Source organism: Nyctereutes procyonoides, unplaced genomic scaffold (genome assembly GCF_905146905.1).
Source record: "Nyctereutes procyonoides isolate TBG_1078 unplaced genomic scaffold, NYPRO_anot_genome, whole genome shotgun sequence".
NCBI lineage: Eukaryota > Metazoa > Chordata > Mammalia > Carnivora > Canidae > Nyctereutes > Nyctereutes procyonoides.
In genome coordinates, this window is record NW_026575045.1 from 5,062,193 (window position 1) to 5,075,613 (window position 13,421).

The following is a 13,421-nucleotide window of genomic DNA, read 5'->3' on the forward strand; positions in this document are numbered from 1 at the left end:
TTCAATTTGCCTTTTCCTTATGATTAGTAGTATTTAAGTATATTTCCATGTATTTATTAATTTTGAGTATATCTTCTGTGGTAAAATACTTATTTTTAAAAAATGAATTTGAGGGCACCTGGGTGGCTCAGTTGGTTAAGTGTTGGACTTTTGCTTTGGGATCAGGTCATGATCTCAGGGTCATAAGATCCAGCCCCTCATTGAGCCCTACACTGGGCTCCACACTCAGTACATAGTCTACTTGGGATTCTCTCTTTCCCTTCTCCTCTGCCCCTCCCCCTGCTTGTGCACTCTCTGTATCTCTCTCAAATAAATAAATACATAAATAAAATCTTTTAAAAAAATGAACTTGGACAACAATTGTGAATATACTACAAAGGGTCCTACAGTTGCTGCTATTACATGAATTGCCAATGAAATCATGATTCAAAAATAAAATTCAATTATTACCATGATGAGTCCCATATTTTTTACCTCATTAAAAACAATACGTGTAGCAATAATTACTGAAATTAGAAAAAGTAACAATGATCACTAATGTAACATGTTTGTTGGAGACTGCTATGGCTATGGGTAATATTTTAATAGGATCCAGGGCTTCCCATCAGGCTACAAAGTACACTGTGAATGATTGTTTCATATGTTAGAAAAGCATCCACTTTATTCTATTATAGCTCAAATCATATTCTTATATTAATTTCTGCTTCCTTAGATTACCTAATCCCTCTCTTTCATTCCTATGTATAAATAAAGCTTATTGGGAAAGTGTCTTCTTATATCCTTATAGTTAGATGATTACATTATGGAAATGAAATGCTGAGTTCTGAGAATAAGCCTGAGATCTTCTTGCAAGTTCTTTCATGTTACTTGCTAATTAAGAGTCAGTTAAAGTTAGAATTAAGTCTATAGGCAGGAGTGGATATACAAAGAAAATTCAGTAAATCTTATTAACTATGGTATTTCCAGGTGAAGTTTTTGAGATGATACAATTTTATTTTTTATATGAAAGATATGCTGTTTTTCATATAACCCAAGAAGTGGACAAAAGATTAATGAAGATACAGTTTCTACTATGGAGGAATTTAAAAATTAAGCAAAAAGGTACTGCAAGCTAGACATCCACATATAAAGATGACCCCTACCTCTCAACATATATAAAACTTAAAGTGGATCAAAGACTTAAGTATGAGAGCTAAATGTGTAGAACTCTTAGAAGAAAACATGGGTTTATTTTTTTTAAATATATTTTTTTAATTTTTTATTTATTTATGATAGTCACACAGAGAGAGAGAGAGAGAGAGGCAGAGACACAGGGAGAGGGAGAAGCAGGCTCCATGCACCGGGAGCCCGACGTGGGACTCGATCCTGGGTCTCCAGGATCGCGCCCTGGGCCAAAGGCAGGCGCCAAACCGCTGCGCCACCCAGGGATCCCGAAAACATGGGTTTAAATAATCTTGCATTAGGCAATGATTTCTGAAGCCCAGGAAACCAAAGGAAAAAATTCATAATTGGATTTCATCTAAATTAAAAACATTTGTACTTCAGAAGACTCCATTAATAAAGTGAAAAGACAATTTGTAGAATGGGAGAACATATTTGCAAGTCATATACCTGATAGGGGAGCTTGATTCAGAATATATAAATAACTATTATAACTTAATAAAAAGATGACTAATTCAGAAAATGGGCAAAGTATTTGAATAGACATTTCTCCAAAGAAGATATACAAATGGCCAGTAAGCATATAAAAACTTGCTGTACATCATTAGTCATTAGAGAAGTGCAAATCAAAATCATAATGAAAAAAATCATAATGAGATATCACCTCACACTGATTAGGAAGGCTATGATGATATTTTAAAAAAAAGGAACAATAACAAATATTGGCAAGATATGAAGAAATTGGGAATATAAAATGGTACACTTTGGAAGACAGTCTGGCAACTCCTTAAAATGCTAAACAGAGTTACCATATGACCCAGCAATTCTACTTCTAGGTATGTACTCAAGAGCATTGAATATGTATGTCTACATAAAAACTTGATTGTGAATGTTCACAAGCAGCATTATTCATAATATTGCAAAAGTAGAAAGAACTCAAATGTCCATCAGTGGATGGACAAACTAAATGTGGTATATCAATACAATGGAATAATTCTCTGCCATAAAAAGGAATTAAATATTGATACATACTACAACATGGATAAACCTTGAAAACATTATGCTGAGTGAGAGAAGCCAGACACAAGGCCACATAATGTATGATTCCATTATATGAAATGTCCAGAATAGTCAAATTCATAGAGAAAGAAAGTAAACTAGTCAGTGGCTGCCTGGAACTAGGAAGAGGGGAGGATAGGGAGTGATGGCTAATGGTATGAGGTGATCAAATGTTTTGGAATTAGATAGCAGTGACTGTTGTACAACCTTGTGCTCGCTTCGGCAGTACATATATTAAGATTGTTGTACAACCATGTGAATATATTAAAACCCATGATCTTTATAATTTAAAAGGGAGAGGGTAGGAAAGAGGTGAGAGACAGAAAGAGCTACATGGGAGAAGTGGCCAGGGAACTACTTTTGAAAGACCCGAGATAGCTAATACTCAATTGAATAATTGTGCTTCTCTGATGTTAAAATCTCTATTTCTCCAAACTGTCAGGCAAGTCTGGTTCCCACCCCCTTACTCCCCCACACCCATGTGCACAACAGGAAAACTCTCTCCGAAAGATTAATGAGGACACGATTTTATTTACTCTATCAGGACTCCGAACAGAGTCTGGTGTATACAGCATTGATAAGTGTGCTGAATGAATAGGTAAATACTTGTATGAACAGGCTTGATTTAATCCCACGATGATTTTGGTCCCTATACATGTGTGAATGTGCAGAGATTAGATTTATTTGCACTTCACATTCTCAGTACACCTAGCAGCCCTATCCTCAAAATTATGCTTTTAGAATACTATGATAATTTGTGAGAAGTGTCAGTACCCACACAATTTGTGGAGACTCTTGGTAATGAAACATAGGACCATGAAAAATGAAATAAACATTCAGTTTTTAGCTAATAAAGAATGACTAGGAAAAAAACTTAAAAGAAGTATAGGATTCTTGAAATAATAGTGTAGGAGAATCTCCCTTATAATATTAAAATGATGTAACACTATTTTTTGTGCAGGTGAAGAAATAATTGAAGAGAAATCCTATCAGAGTAGGTTAGTGTTAGAAGTGGACATCCTCTAGAAATTTTTAAGAGATAGACTTCACAAATATTTACATGAAATTTAAATTACAATAATCAAAATATATGCTTTATATATTTAAAATATTTTAAGATTATACTTTGTGCTATTTTAGGACTGCCTCAATAATTTTTCTCTCATGAGCTTTTGATCCTGCCAACTGTGTTTTGCTTTCTACAGTCCATTTTTATAATATAACCCTTGAGATAGACAAGACATCACTAAAGATATTATCTCCTTTCTGGGGAGGTTAAAAAAGAGTTGATATTAATTAGAAATAATTAGAAAAAAGAAATCTGCCTCTCCAAATGGAGTTCTGAGAAAATTTCTGAAAGAATCTGGGTTACATCTACTTATCCCCTGATGACAGCTAATCCTGGTGAGGGTGATTTCAGGGTTAGTCTGGTTTATTCTCATATGCCCAGAGACTAAATGAAGTGACCAAAAAGAAAAAAGAGTGTACACCTGTAGCCATCCCAACAAATGAAAATGTCTAACTGAATAAATGAAAGAAAACAATATTGCCACTCATTCAGAAAATATTGAGGACCTACTATGTGCCAAGCATTGCCCAGAAATGAACTGGATAAATAAAATCATGCCCTGATGGGGTTTTCATGTTGTAGGCTCCCTTTTGCTACCCAATTATTACTAGAACTCCAAGAGAAGAATGGGAATAAATGAGGGGGGCATCCAGTGGGTCTGAATCTGCCATTGTGGGCCAATGGACAGAGGGCCCTGGGATCTAGAAGGAAGGAGAAGGAATGGAGAATCCTAGGAAAGTCTGCAGACTGATGTAAATTGGCTAGCTACCTGGGCAGAGTCATCTCCCTTACTAAGCACAAGTGACTATTAATGAGGCCCAAGGGATGAAATTACATTACCTCTCCCCACCCATTTCCTACAAAACATAAGAAGGAAGTGATTGCTCTCTCCCAAGAGCCTTCACAGGGGCAGAATTTCAAGGTTGTTGCAGTGAGAGGTACTTGAAAGGAGGTATCAGAAGATTTGGGTTCTAGTGTAGATTGTATTGCTAACTAACCATTTACTGGTGTGTGAAATGAGAAGTTTAACTTATATAATCACTAAGGTCTCTCAGTCTGAACTGTTTATGTTAGCTCACTAAAAGCAGAAAAAAGGATCTCTGATTTGTGTGCACACATTCTTTGATCCAAAACTCAAATCTTTACATAATGGTTACTAATAGAATAAATGAATAGGGCATGGGAAATCCTTTTTATAATAGAATGCCTAATATTCCTATATATAAGAATGTAAGTTGAAATACTCCAAATTAAGTTTTGTTATTACTTAAAGTTTATAACATGAAAAGTCAAAATAAGGTTTTTTTTTAAAGATTTTATTTATTTATTCATAGAGACACACACAGAGAGAGAGGCAGAGACACAGAGAGAGGGAGAAGCCGACTCCACACAGGGAGCCTGATGTGGGACTCAATCCTGGGTCTCCAGGATCACACCCTTGGCTGCAGGCGGAGCTAAACTGCTGCACCACCGGGGCTGCCCTCAAAATAAGTTTTTAATCTAAAACCAATCCCGAGGTCCTGGGATCGAGTTCCACATCAGGCTCCCCACAGACAGCCTGCTTCTCCCTTTGCCTATGTCTTTGTGTTTCTCATGAATAAATAAAAAAAAATTTTTTTTAAAGAGATCAATAGTTTATAAAAGTTTTGTAAATACACAAGGTTTCTTAAGAACCAATGATAACATTCTAAAAAAAATATTTTGTACAATATAGTTGTGATGCTAGTGGGTGAAATATCCCTTGGAATTCTCTCCCCATCATAAACCCTCACTTTCTTCAAAGTCTACCTCAAGTCCTAATTCCTCTGCGACATCTCCAATTACTCAAGTCAACACCAAGTTTTTCTTTATGGGTGAGATTCTATTACATTTAGTATTACTATTCTATAACATAGCACTTAAGACTATTTTAGGTGATTTCTGTTTCATAGGATCAATTATTTCTTCACAAGATGCTTATAAACTCTTTAAAGGTAATAACCTTGTATTTGGTGTGATTGTTACATATGCTTTGGGGAAGTCCATCAGTAAGGCTGATAGAGCAAATACCTGAAGGGAAAAGAACATAGAATGTCATAAATGTAGAAGTTAGAAATTGCCTAAATTCCACGCTCTGACCACACAAACCACATCCCTTACTAGTGTGGCTATGTCAATCTTTTACTGGACTATAAGCAACTTTGAAGATAAAAATTATTTTCTACTCATCTCAACCCTCTCTCCTCTTCACTTTGCACCAACCACTCTGTCCATATCATCCCACTAAAAACCCTACCAAAGTGTTTCACAACAACTAGAGCATTTATCCCAAAGAGCCATTTACTATGAAATGAGTCCCGGGGTACCTGGATGGCTCAGTCGGTTAGGTGTCTGTTTTTGGCTCAGGTCATGATCCTAGGGTCCACTCAGCCTGCTTCTTCCTCTCCTCCCTGCTTGTTCTCTCTCTCACTATCTCTGTCTCTCTCTCTCAAAGAAATAAATAAAATCTTTTTAAAAAAAAAAGAAGAAGAAAGAATGAAATGAGTCCCAGTGATAGGTAGATCCAACACCTGGAGCACATTCTGGCTTGACTGTCTTTCCTAAGCGTAGAAGACCATGCGTGATGCTTGGTGAGAAAATCAATTTCCAATCATTGCCCTTCCTCCTCACATCCAACTAAAAAATATGAACCAACACAAACAAATAAAATATGTCTCTCTTAAGACAGGGCACTGGAACTCTTGCAAATGGAGCCCAACTTTTCTATTCTGTAAACTGAATAGTTTCAGATAGGATCAGACACTTTCAGCAAAGTTCTGTCTGGGTCTGCCAGATTGAATGGTCCTACTCTGTGATCAGAAGAGCTTGCAGGAATCTACCCCTGCTTGGGCCAGCAGTAATAGGTCTACAACTAACTGGGGATGTTACTTAATTTTATTTATTTACTGGACAGAATTAATCAGTTCTGTTACATTTTTATATTTTTTATGTTTTGCCAATGTCAATTCCATCTGTAATATGTCCTTTTCAAGACCCATTCTGTGTGTTTTATCTTATCTTCTTTCTGCAATCTGTGGGTTTTAAGGTCTATTAGCTGAGCTTCTTAGAATTGAGGAAGTTGAGAAGTTGCATGAGCCGCAACAGTTGGCATAATGTGTCAGAGGACAGAGAAATGCAATCCAACAAACACTTACTGGGCACTTATTTTTTATGCAAGGTGCTGTGTTAGCTGTTTGAACAGAAGGTTGAGCAAGGTACAAGTCCTGCCCTTAAAGAACTCACAATCTGTTTGCAGGAGATGTATATGGTAGGCACGCATATACACACATGCACAGAACTAATACCAGTTAGAGTACTCCAAGTAATTCACTAGAGGGATAAGCAAGTGCTGAGAGAAGATAAAAGTAAAAATTCATTCTGACTGAGAGTGTTAGGAACTAGGAAGGTTAATATTCAGATACAACTTAAGACAAATAGACTTTCTCTTTTTTTAAGATTTTATTTATTTATTCATGACAGACACAGAGGCAGAGACATAGGCAATGGGAGAAACAGATCACAACCTGAGCTGAAGGCAGATGCTCAACCACTAAGCCACCCAAGCACTTCCAAACTATTGATTTCAATGGGGTGGTTGAGTAAAAGGGGTAAGAACCTAGAGTTTCAAAAGCTCATTAAAAAGTTATTTTTCCTGCAGAAAATTCAATTACAAGTTTTTTAGATGTGTGCTTTGCCATAAAGCTAAAACAATAAAGCGCCTAATCAAAACTTAGAAAACACTAATCAAATGTTATAGAGAATAATAAAAATAACACTTTAAGACCAGAACAAAATCAGTGAATTATAAACTATTATTTACAATCTGTTTTTTTAATCCTAAATTAAAATAACATGGTTTAAAAAAACACATACACACATAAAATGAAAACAAAGAAAACCAGCATAGCTCCTGGCCTCAACTAGCTTGTAGACCTTCAGACAAGGTAGCTAACATGTTCTTAGGCAGCTCTTTTCTCAGACACACAGTGCCAATATCTGATCAAGCTCACATTCTAACCAATTGGCATGGAATGCAATGAATCAATGGAATTATATCCAGTTCTCATTTTGAAAATTTAAGCTGTAAGAGAAATGCCATGTTTGAATAGCAACCATAACCTTACCAGATTTCTAAGTGCTTTCAAACATGTCACTTGGTGGATCCCCACTCACACTGCCTGCCTGTGGTAGGTAGACTTCTAAGATGGGCCCCCAATGATCCCTGCCTACTGATATTCACGTCTTCTGTAATCCCCTCCTCGTGAATGCAGACTGGACCTGGGGACTTGCCTCTAGCCAATAAAATAGGGCAAAGCAGTAGGATATCACTTCTGTGATTAGATTACAAAAGATCGTGACTTTTGTTTTGTTGGTAGACTCTCTCATTGGCTTTAAAGCTAGCTGCCATGTTAGACAGGCCACATGGCAAAGGAAGGAGGGCAGCTTTTGACCAATAGCCAGTGAGGAGCTGAGGTCCTCAGTCCAGTAACTAGAGAAGATCCGAATTCTTCCAACAATCATGTAAATGAACTTGGAAATAAATCTTTCCCCAGTTGAGCCTTCAGATTGCTTTGGTTGCAGCCAGTGAGAGACCCTGATGCAGAAGACTCAGATAACAATCTCTGGATTCCAGCGGAAAATTTTATTATAAACTTGTATTGTTCTAAGCTACCAAGTATTGGTTGGAGTAATTTGTTATACGGAGTAGGGAAGGAAAAACTTAACTTTCTTCCACTTCATTACTAAGTTTTCCAGCTGAGACTCTGGAAATGAGACTGACAAAAACAGATTAACAAGAGAAAAACAAACAGAAGTTTATTAACATGTGCACTGAACTTGTGCACTAGAGCACTCAGTAATGGGCAACTCAAAGGGTGTTTAGAATTTGGGCTTATATAGAATCTTAACAAAGAACAATACTTTTTTTTTTTTTTTTTTTTTTTTAGAGAAATGACAAGACAAAGGAAAAGGACTTTGAGCTTCCAAGGCTGGCACATTGTGGGCAGGCAAATAATGATAGATAAGGGCAAAGTGGTAAGGTTTTTTTATGTAGATTTCTCTGGTGCCTGATAACAATCTAGAGTTATTTATCTCTGTTGATTGATTTGTTCTTTCTAGTAGAGCTGGAGGAAGGGGGACACCTTTATACATTTACTTCCTTCTTTAAGGCAAATAGGGAGAGGACAGAGAGCTCTTCTTGTATCTGCTTCTTCTCACTTGCCTTCAGCTCAAAGTAATCCTTATGCTAAAGTGAAATATTTTGGGGTGGCATATTCTGCTACCCTTCACCAGCAACAGGTAACTAATGTGATAACTAATGTGTACTCTGTGATATAGTAGGAGTTGTTTATATCTCCACTTTACAACCTGACAAATATGGCTCAGAGACATTAGATAACTAGTGTTCTGCAGTGAGAAGCTGCCACCAGAATGATTGTGATTCTCAGCCAAGTAGAGTGGCATTGGTCCCTCACACTAGTGATCTTGCACACAAATGTGGCACATATGGACTGTGTGACAATGTCAATCTCTCTTGTTACTTTTCTTTCCTCTTTATCCACTAGTGCCCATTACATTAGTCACTACATTACATAATCATTACATTATTAATCTACAATTGCGAGGAGTATTGGAAGATTCTGGGATGCTGTATTTGGATCAAGTTCACCTCGTTGTGTTTGGTGATAGCTATGCACCATATATTTGTGCTCTTGTGTAACAGTGCGGGAAATGAGGGTGTTGAGACCATAGATTCTGGAATCAGGCATGCTTAGATTCAAATATATGCCATTTTATGGATATTTGTAATGTTACCAAATGCCTCTGTACATCAGTTTCTACATCTAAGAAACAGAAATAATAAAAATGGAGATTTTTACCTGGAAGTGTTATGAAGATTCCATCAGGTAACACATAAAGCCCTGATACATAAATATCAAATGTCAGTTTCTCCTTGAGCCTGTCTGCCCTTCATGTGGCCAAAGATGTCCATGCATCTTGTTATTCTGAGAAGCACTTGTCTATTGGAAAAGCCTGAGTATTTTAGAAGTTATAATTTTTAAAATTTTAACTTATGAGGACACCTGGGTGGCTCAGCCAGTTAAGTGCCTTCCTTTGACTCGGGTCATGATCCCAGGGTCCTGCTCAGTGGAGAGCCTGCTTCTCCCTCTCCTCCCCTCATGCTCTCATGCTCTCACTTTCTCTCAAATAAATAAATAAATAAAATCATAAAAAAGTTTTTAAACTTATAGCCCTCCTAAATTTATCTTTATTCCCAAATAACACTTTCTCAAAGCAATTGAAACTGAATGAATATCTGATGGGCCAAATGCCTCTAATATTTAAGGACTGTACGATCATAAATCATATGGACACTGAAGACTGAAGTCAGTCTTCCTGGATCGAATTCTCTGCCAAATACTAGCTTGGTGACGTTGAGGTTTGCCATTTGACAAATGAATAATATAAGGGTACTTATTCATAGGGGAGTGTAGTGAGGATTGAATGAATTCAACTCTGTTATGTGCTGTTAAAAAGAAAGTTTAAATGATCTTATTAACTTTATTCAACATTTCATGAATTGGGCAGCATCCAATCCAGCAGATAGAAAGGTGCTAAAGAGCTATACAAAATAAAAGAATTTTATAAGCAGAAGGGTTGGAACAGGAAGCCATACTAGGCCATAAAGTGGATAGTTAATGAAAGGTTATTTCCCTTTAGCGGATGGCCAGGAGTCTATCAGGCAGATTACCTAATAAATGCTGACCCGACAATTCCTAATGGACTGGTTTAAGATTCCATTTCTCAGACACCTAAAACTCTGATTCAGTTTCAGTTTGGTGATGTGTTGCTTAGCATAAGCAACTCCATTTTAGGTCTGTTGTCTTATTTTTAAAGGTGTGCGGTACATGATATTCAGCAGAAGAGTCAAAAAGCACACTTGTGAAGAGAAGTTTTGTTTTATAAGGTTTATTTGGGGTGTATACTTGGCATTTTGCCTGGAGGTAAATGATGTTTTTTTCTAGGCAGATTTTAATGGGTCTTGATCAAAGCAAGAGACTAATTAGACATGAAGCCGCTTATGAAATCATACCTTATTTTGAATAGATTTAAAAATTGAATTATTGAGTTGTTCAAAACCCTGGCCTGTGAACTTCTAACCCCTATATAACCAATGAAACTGTCCAAAGACAAGATTTTAAAATTTAATTTGTCAAAGGTAGTTCTTTTTCAGTTTTCTTTGCTTTCTAAGAGGTAAGGGTAGACTCTGGTCAGAGTATTTCTTTTATCATGGCAAGGAAATGTTGAGTTACTCCTGTTGATCTCACTAACCCGACTGTAGCTCTGTAAGGAATCCGGTAGCTTTTCCTGAGAACACAGAGCCTGCCCGGCAGGGAGAGTAAAAAGTACGTCTGTCGCTCAGCCTCCTTTGTCAACAGCCAGCCTCTGGCCTTGGGAACCAAGTGGCAGCAGTTTGCAAATGTATATGCTTGGCGGAAGCCTGCCGATCCCTTTGTCCTTGAACCACGGGTGGCCTAATAGAGAAGCCTGAGTGTGTCATCCCTGACTACCCTAGTTTCCAGGAAGGAACATGATGGTAACTTTTCCAATGATATCTAATGTGAACATTGAGAATTTAACCCATTCTCATTCTAGGTACAAGTCACTAGTTCTACGTGCTCTCCTACAAACCTACTGCTCAAACAGCCAGGTGGAAACAGATTTTTTTTTAGTTGAAGTGTAATTGGCATATGATATTATCTTAGTTTCAGGTGTAAAACATGGTACATTTATATACATTTGGAAGTGATCATCCAACTACCATCTGTCACCATACAAAGTTGCTACAATACTATTGACTATATTGTCTATGCCATATATTATATCTCTGCGGCATTTGTTTTCTACCTGGAAGTTTATACCTTTGAATCTCCTTTCCCAATTTTGCTCATTTCCCCATCCTATTCCCCTCTGGCAACTTCCAGATTGTTTTTGGTATCTTTGAGTCAGTTCCTATTTTGTTTTTTGGATTCCACATATAAGTAAAATCATACAGTACTTGCCTTTCTCTGACTTATTCCACTTAGTAGGAAGGTCCATCCTACTAGGTCCATCTGAAGAAACCTCCCCCCCTTGTAAGTAGGGCCAGCCCTAATCCAGAGGCAGCCCATCCAGTCTTCCTGAAATTTTAGCAACTAAAAGCATTCTGTTTACAATAAGAAAACCGTTTCCCCCCCCACACCCTGATTGGAATGTCTCTGAATAGGTTCATGTTGACCCTCCCCAAAATCAACCTGGATGCCATGCGACTCCCGCGGTTCTTTTGTCTTTAGGAAGTTTCTTTCCTTTTGCCTTTTAAAAGACACCTGTAATTGCTAATCGGGGCTCTTTTCCTCCTCGGAGGCGGAGAGCCCGTTTGCGCAAACGTTCAATAAACCCTCTTGCTAATTGCATCTGCCTGTCTGGGGTCTGGGTCTCTGGGGCGTCCACCGGGCCACGTTGGCACCCGTGAGCCAGGGTCCAACACATCCATGTTGTTGCAACTGGTAAGATTTCTTTCTTTTTTATGGCTGAGCAATACTGTGTGCGTGTGTTTATGTGTGTATATTTGTATGTGTACCAAACAACTTCTTTATCCATTCATCTATTTTTTTTTTTTTTTTTTTACAGATCCTGATGCAGGTTTATTTGTACAAATAGCACAGGAGGACACCAGGCCCATGCAGACAGAAGCCCAGGGGTCATACCAGTCCTTCCGTCCTCACATTGGCAGGCAGAAGCCTCTACACTGGAGCCTTTGTGGGAGCCTGGGCATCTTTGGGAGCCTGCGCTGCAGGAGTAGAAGCAGGAGCAGGAGCTGGAGCTGGAGCCGGAGCCGGAGCCGGGGTCGCAGCTGCAGCCTGGTCCTTGGTTTGAGCCTTGGCCTTGGCCTTTGGCAGGCAGAGCCTGAGACCTTTGGCAATGCGGGCACGAGCACTTTTCCCCGAGCTTGGGTGAGCGATGTAGGCAAGTCGATTGAGCTTGCGGCTGCCGCCCTTTGGGACCTTGGGCTTAACCTCCTTGGGCTTGATAAGGGCCTTGATAGCCTCAGCACGTGCAGTCATGGCCTTGGCATTGTTGGCCTGTATCTTCTTCAGGCCCTTCTTGTTGTGCTTCTTGGCAAAGTGCATGTTCCTCAGGAACTTGGGGTCTACCCCCTTAAGAGATTCGTATCTTTGTGACCGGGGTTTCTTGATGCCATTTCTGTGCCATTTTCGTGACTGGTTGTGCATGGTGTGGTCCTTGGACTTGGCCATGTCTGCACCAAAGCCCGCAGCTCCCCCTATCCATTCATCTATTAATGGATAGTTAGGTTGCATCCAAAGCTTGGCTATTATAAATCACGCTGCAATGAACATAGGAGTGTATATATCCTTTTGAATTAGAGTTTTCATTTTCTTCAGGTAAATACTCAGAAGTGGAATTGCTGAATCATATGGTAGTTCTGTTTTTAATTTTTTGAGGAACCTTCATACTGTTTTCCACAGGGGCTGCACTAGTTTGCATTCCCACCAACAGTGCACGAGGGCTCCCTTTTCTCCATATCCTCATCATCACTTGTTATTTTTGTCTTTTTGAGTTTAGCCATTCTAACAGGTGTGGGATGTTATGTCATTGTGGTTTTGATTTGCATTTCCCCATGAATGTGATACTGAGCGTCTATTCATGTCTATTGGCCTTCTGTATATCTTCTTTGGAGAAATGTCTATCTAGGTCCTCTGCCTACTTTTTAATTGTATTAATTTTTTGGTTTTTTTTTTTTTGATATGCAGTTGTGTGAGTTCTTTATATATTTTGGATATTAACCCCTTGTCAGTTAAATCATCTGCAAATATTCTCTCCCATTCCATAGGCTGTCTTTTCTTTTTTTCTGGTTTCCCTTGCTGGAAACAGATGTCACACCAGTTTTGAAGGCTGAGCTTCTTCAGAGTGTGGACGAGTGTTTCTAATCCTCTTTTGTGTCACCTCCCACCTCCTGACTCTTACAACTTTCCTCTTGGCTGGTTTATTACAACTCCTTTGGAAAGTGATCAAATCAACACTATTACTTTTACTGTATCCTAATGACTAGAAA

The 13,421-nt window shown here is 38.4% G+C and overlaps 1 protein-coding gene across 1 annotated transcript; it reads right to left on the reverse strand.

Annotated features, from left to right (window-relative positions):
• Nucleotides 1–11,981: 11,981 nt before the first annotated feature.
• LOC129509219 (60S ribosomal protein L29-like) lies at nucleotides 11,982–12,603 on the reverse strand. Its single transcript, XM_055324627.1, has one exon. The coding sequence runs from the start codon at nucleotides 12,601–12,603 to the stop codon at nucleotides 12,091–12,093; it is 513 nt and encodes a 170-aa protein (XP_055180602.1). The 3' UTR covers nucleotides 11,982–12,090.
• Nucleotides 12,604–13,421: the final 818 nt, after the last annotated feature.

What these genes read in the sequence shown, in the direction of transcription:
- LOC129509219 (XM_055324627.1), bottom strand. Translation starts at nt 12,603, where the DNA reads ATGGCCAAGTCCAAGGACCACACCATGCACAACCAGTCACGAAAATGG.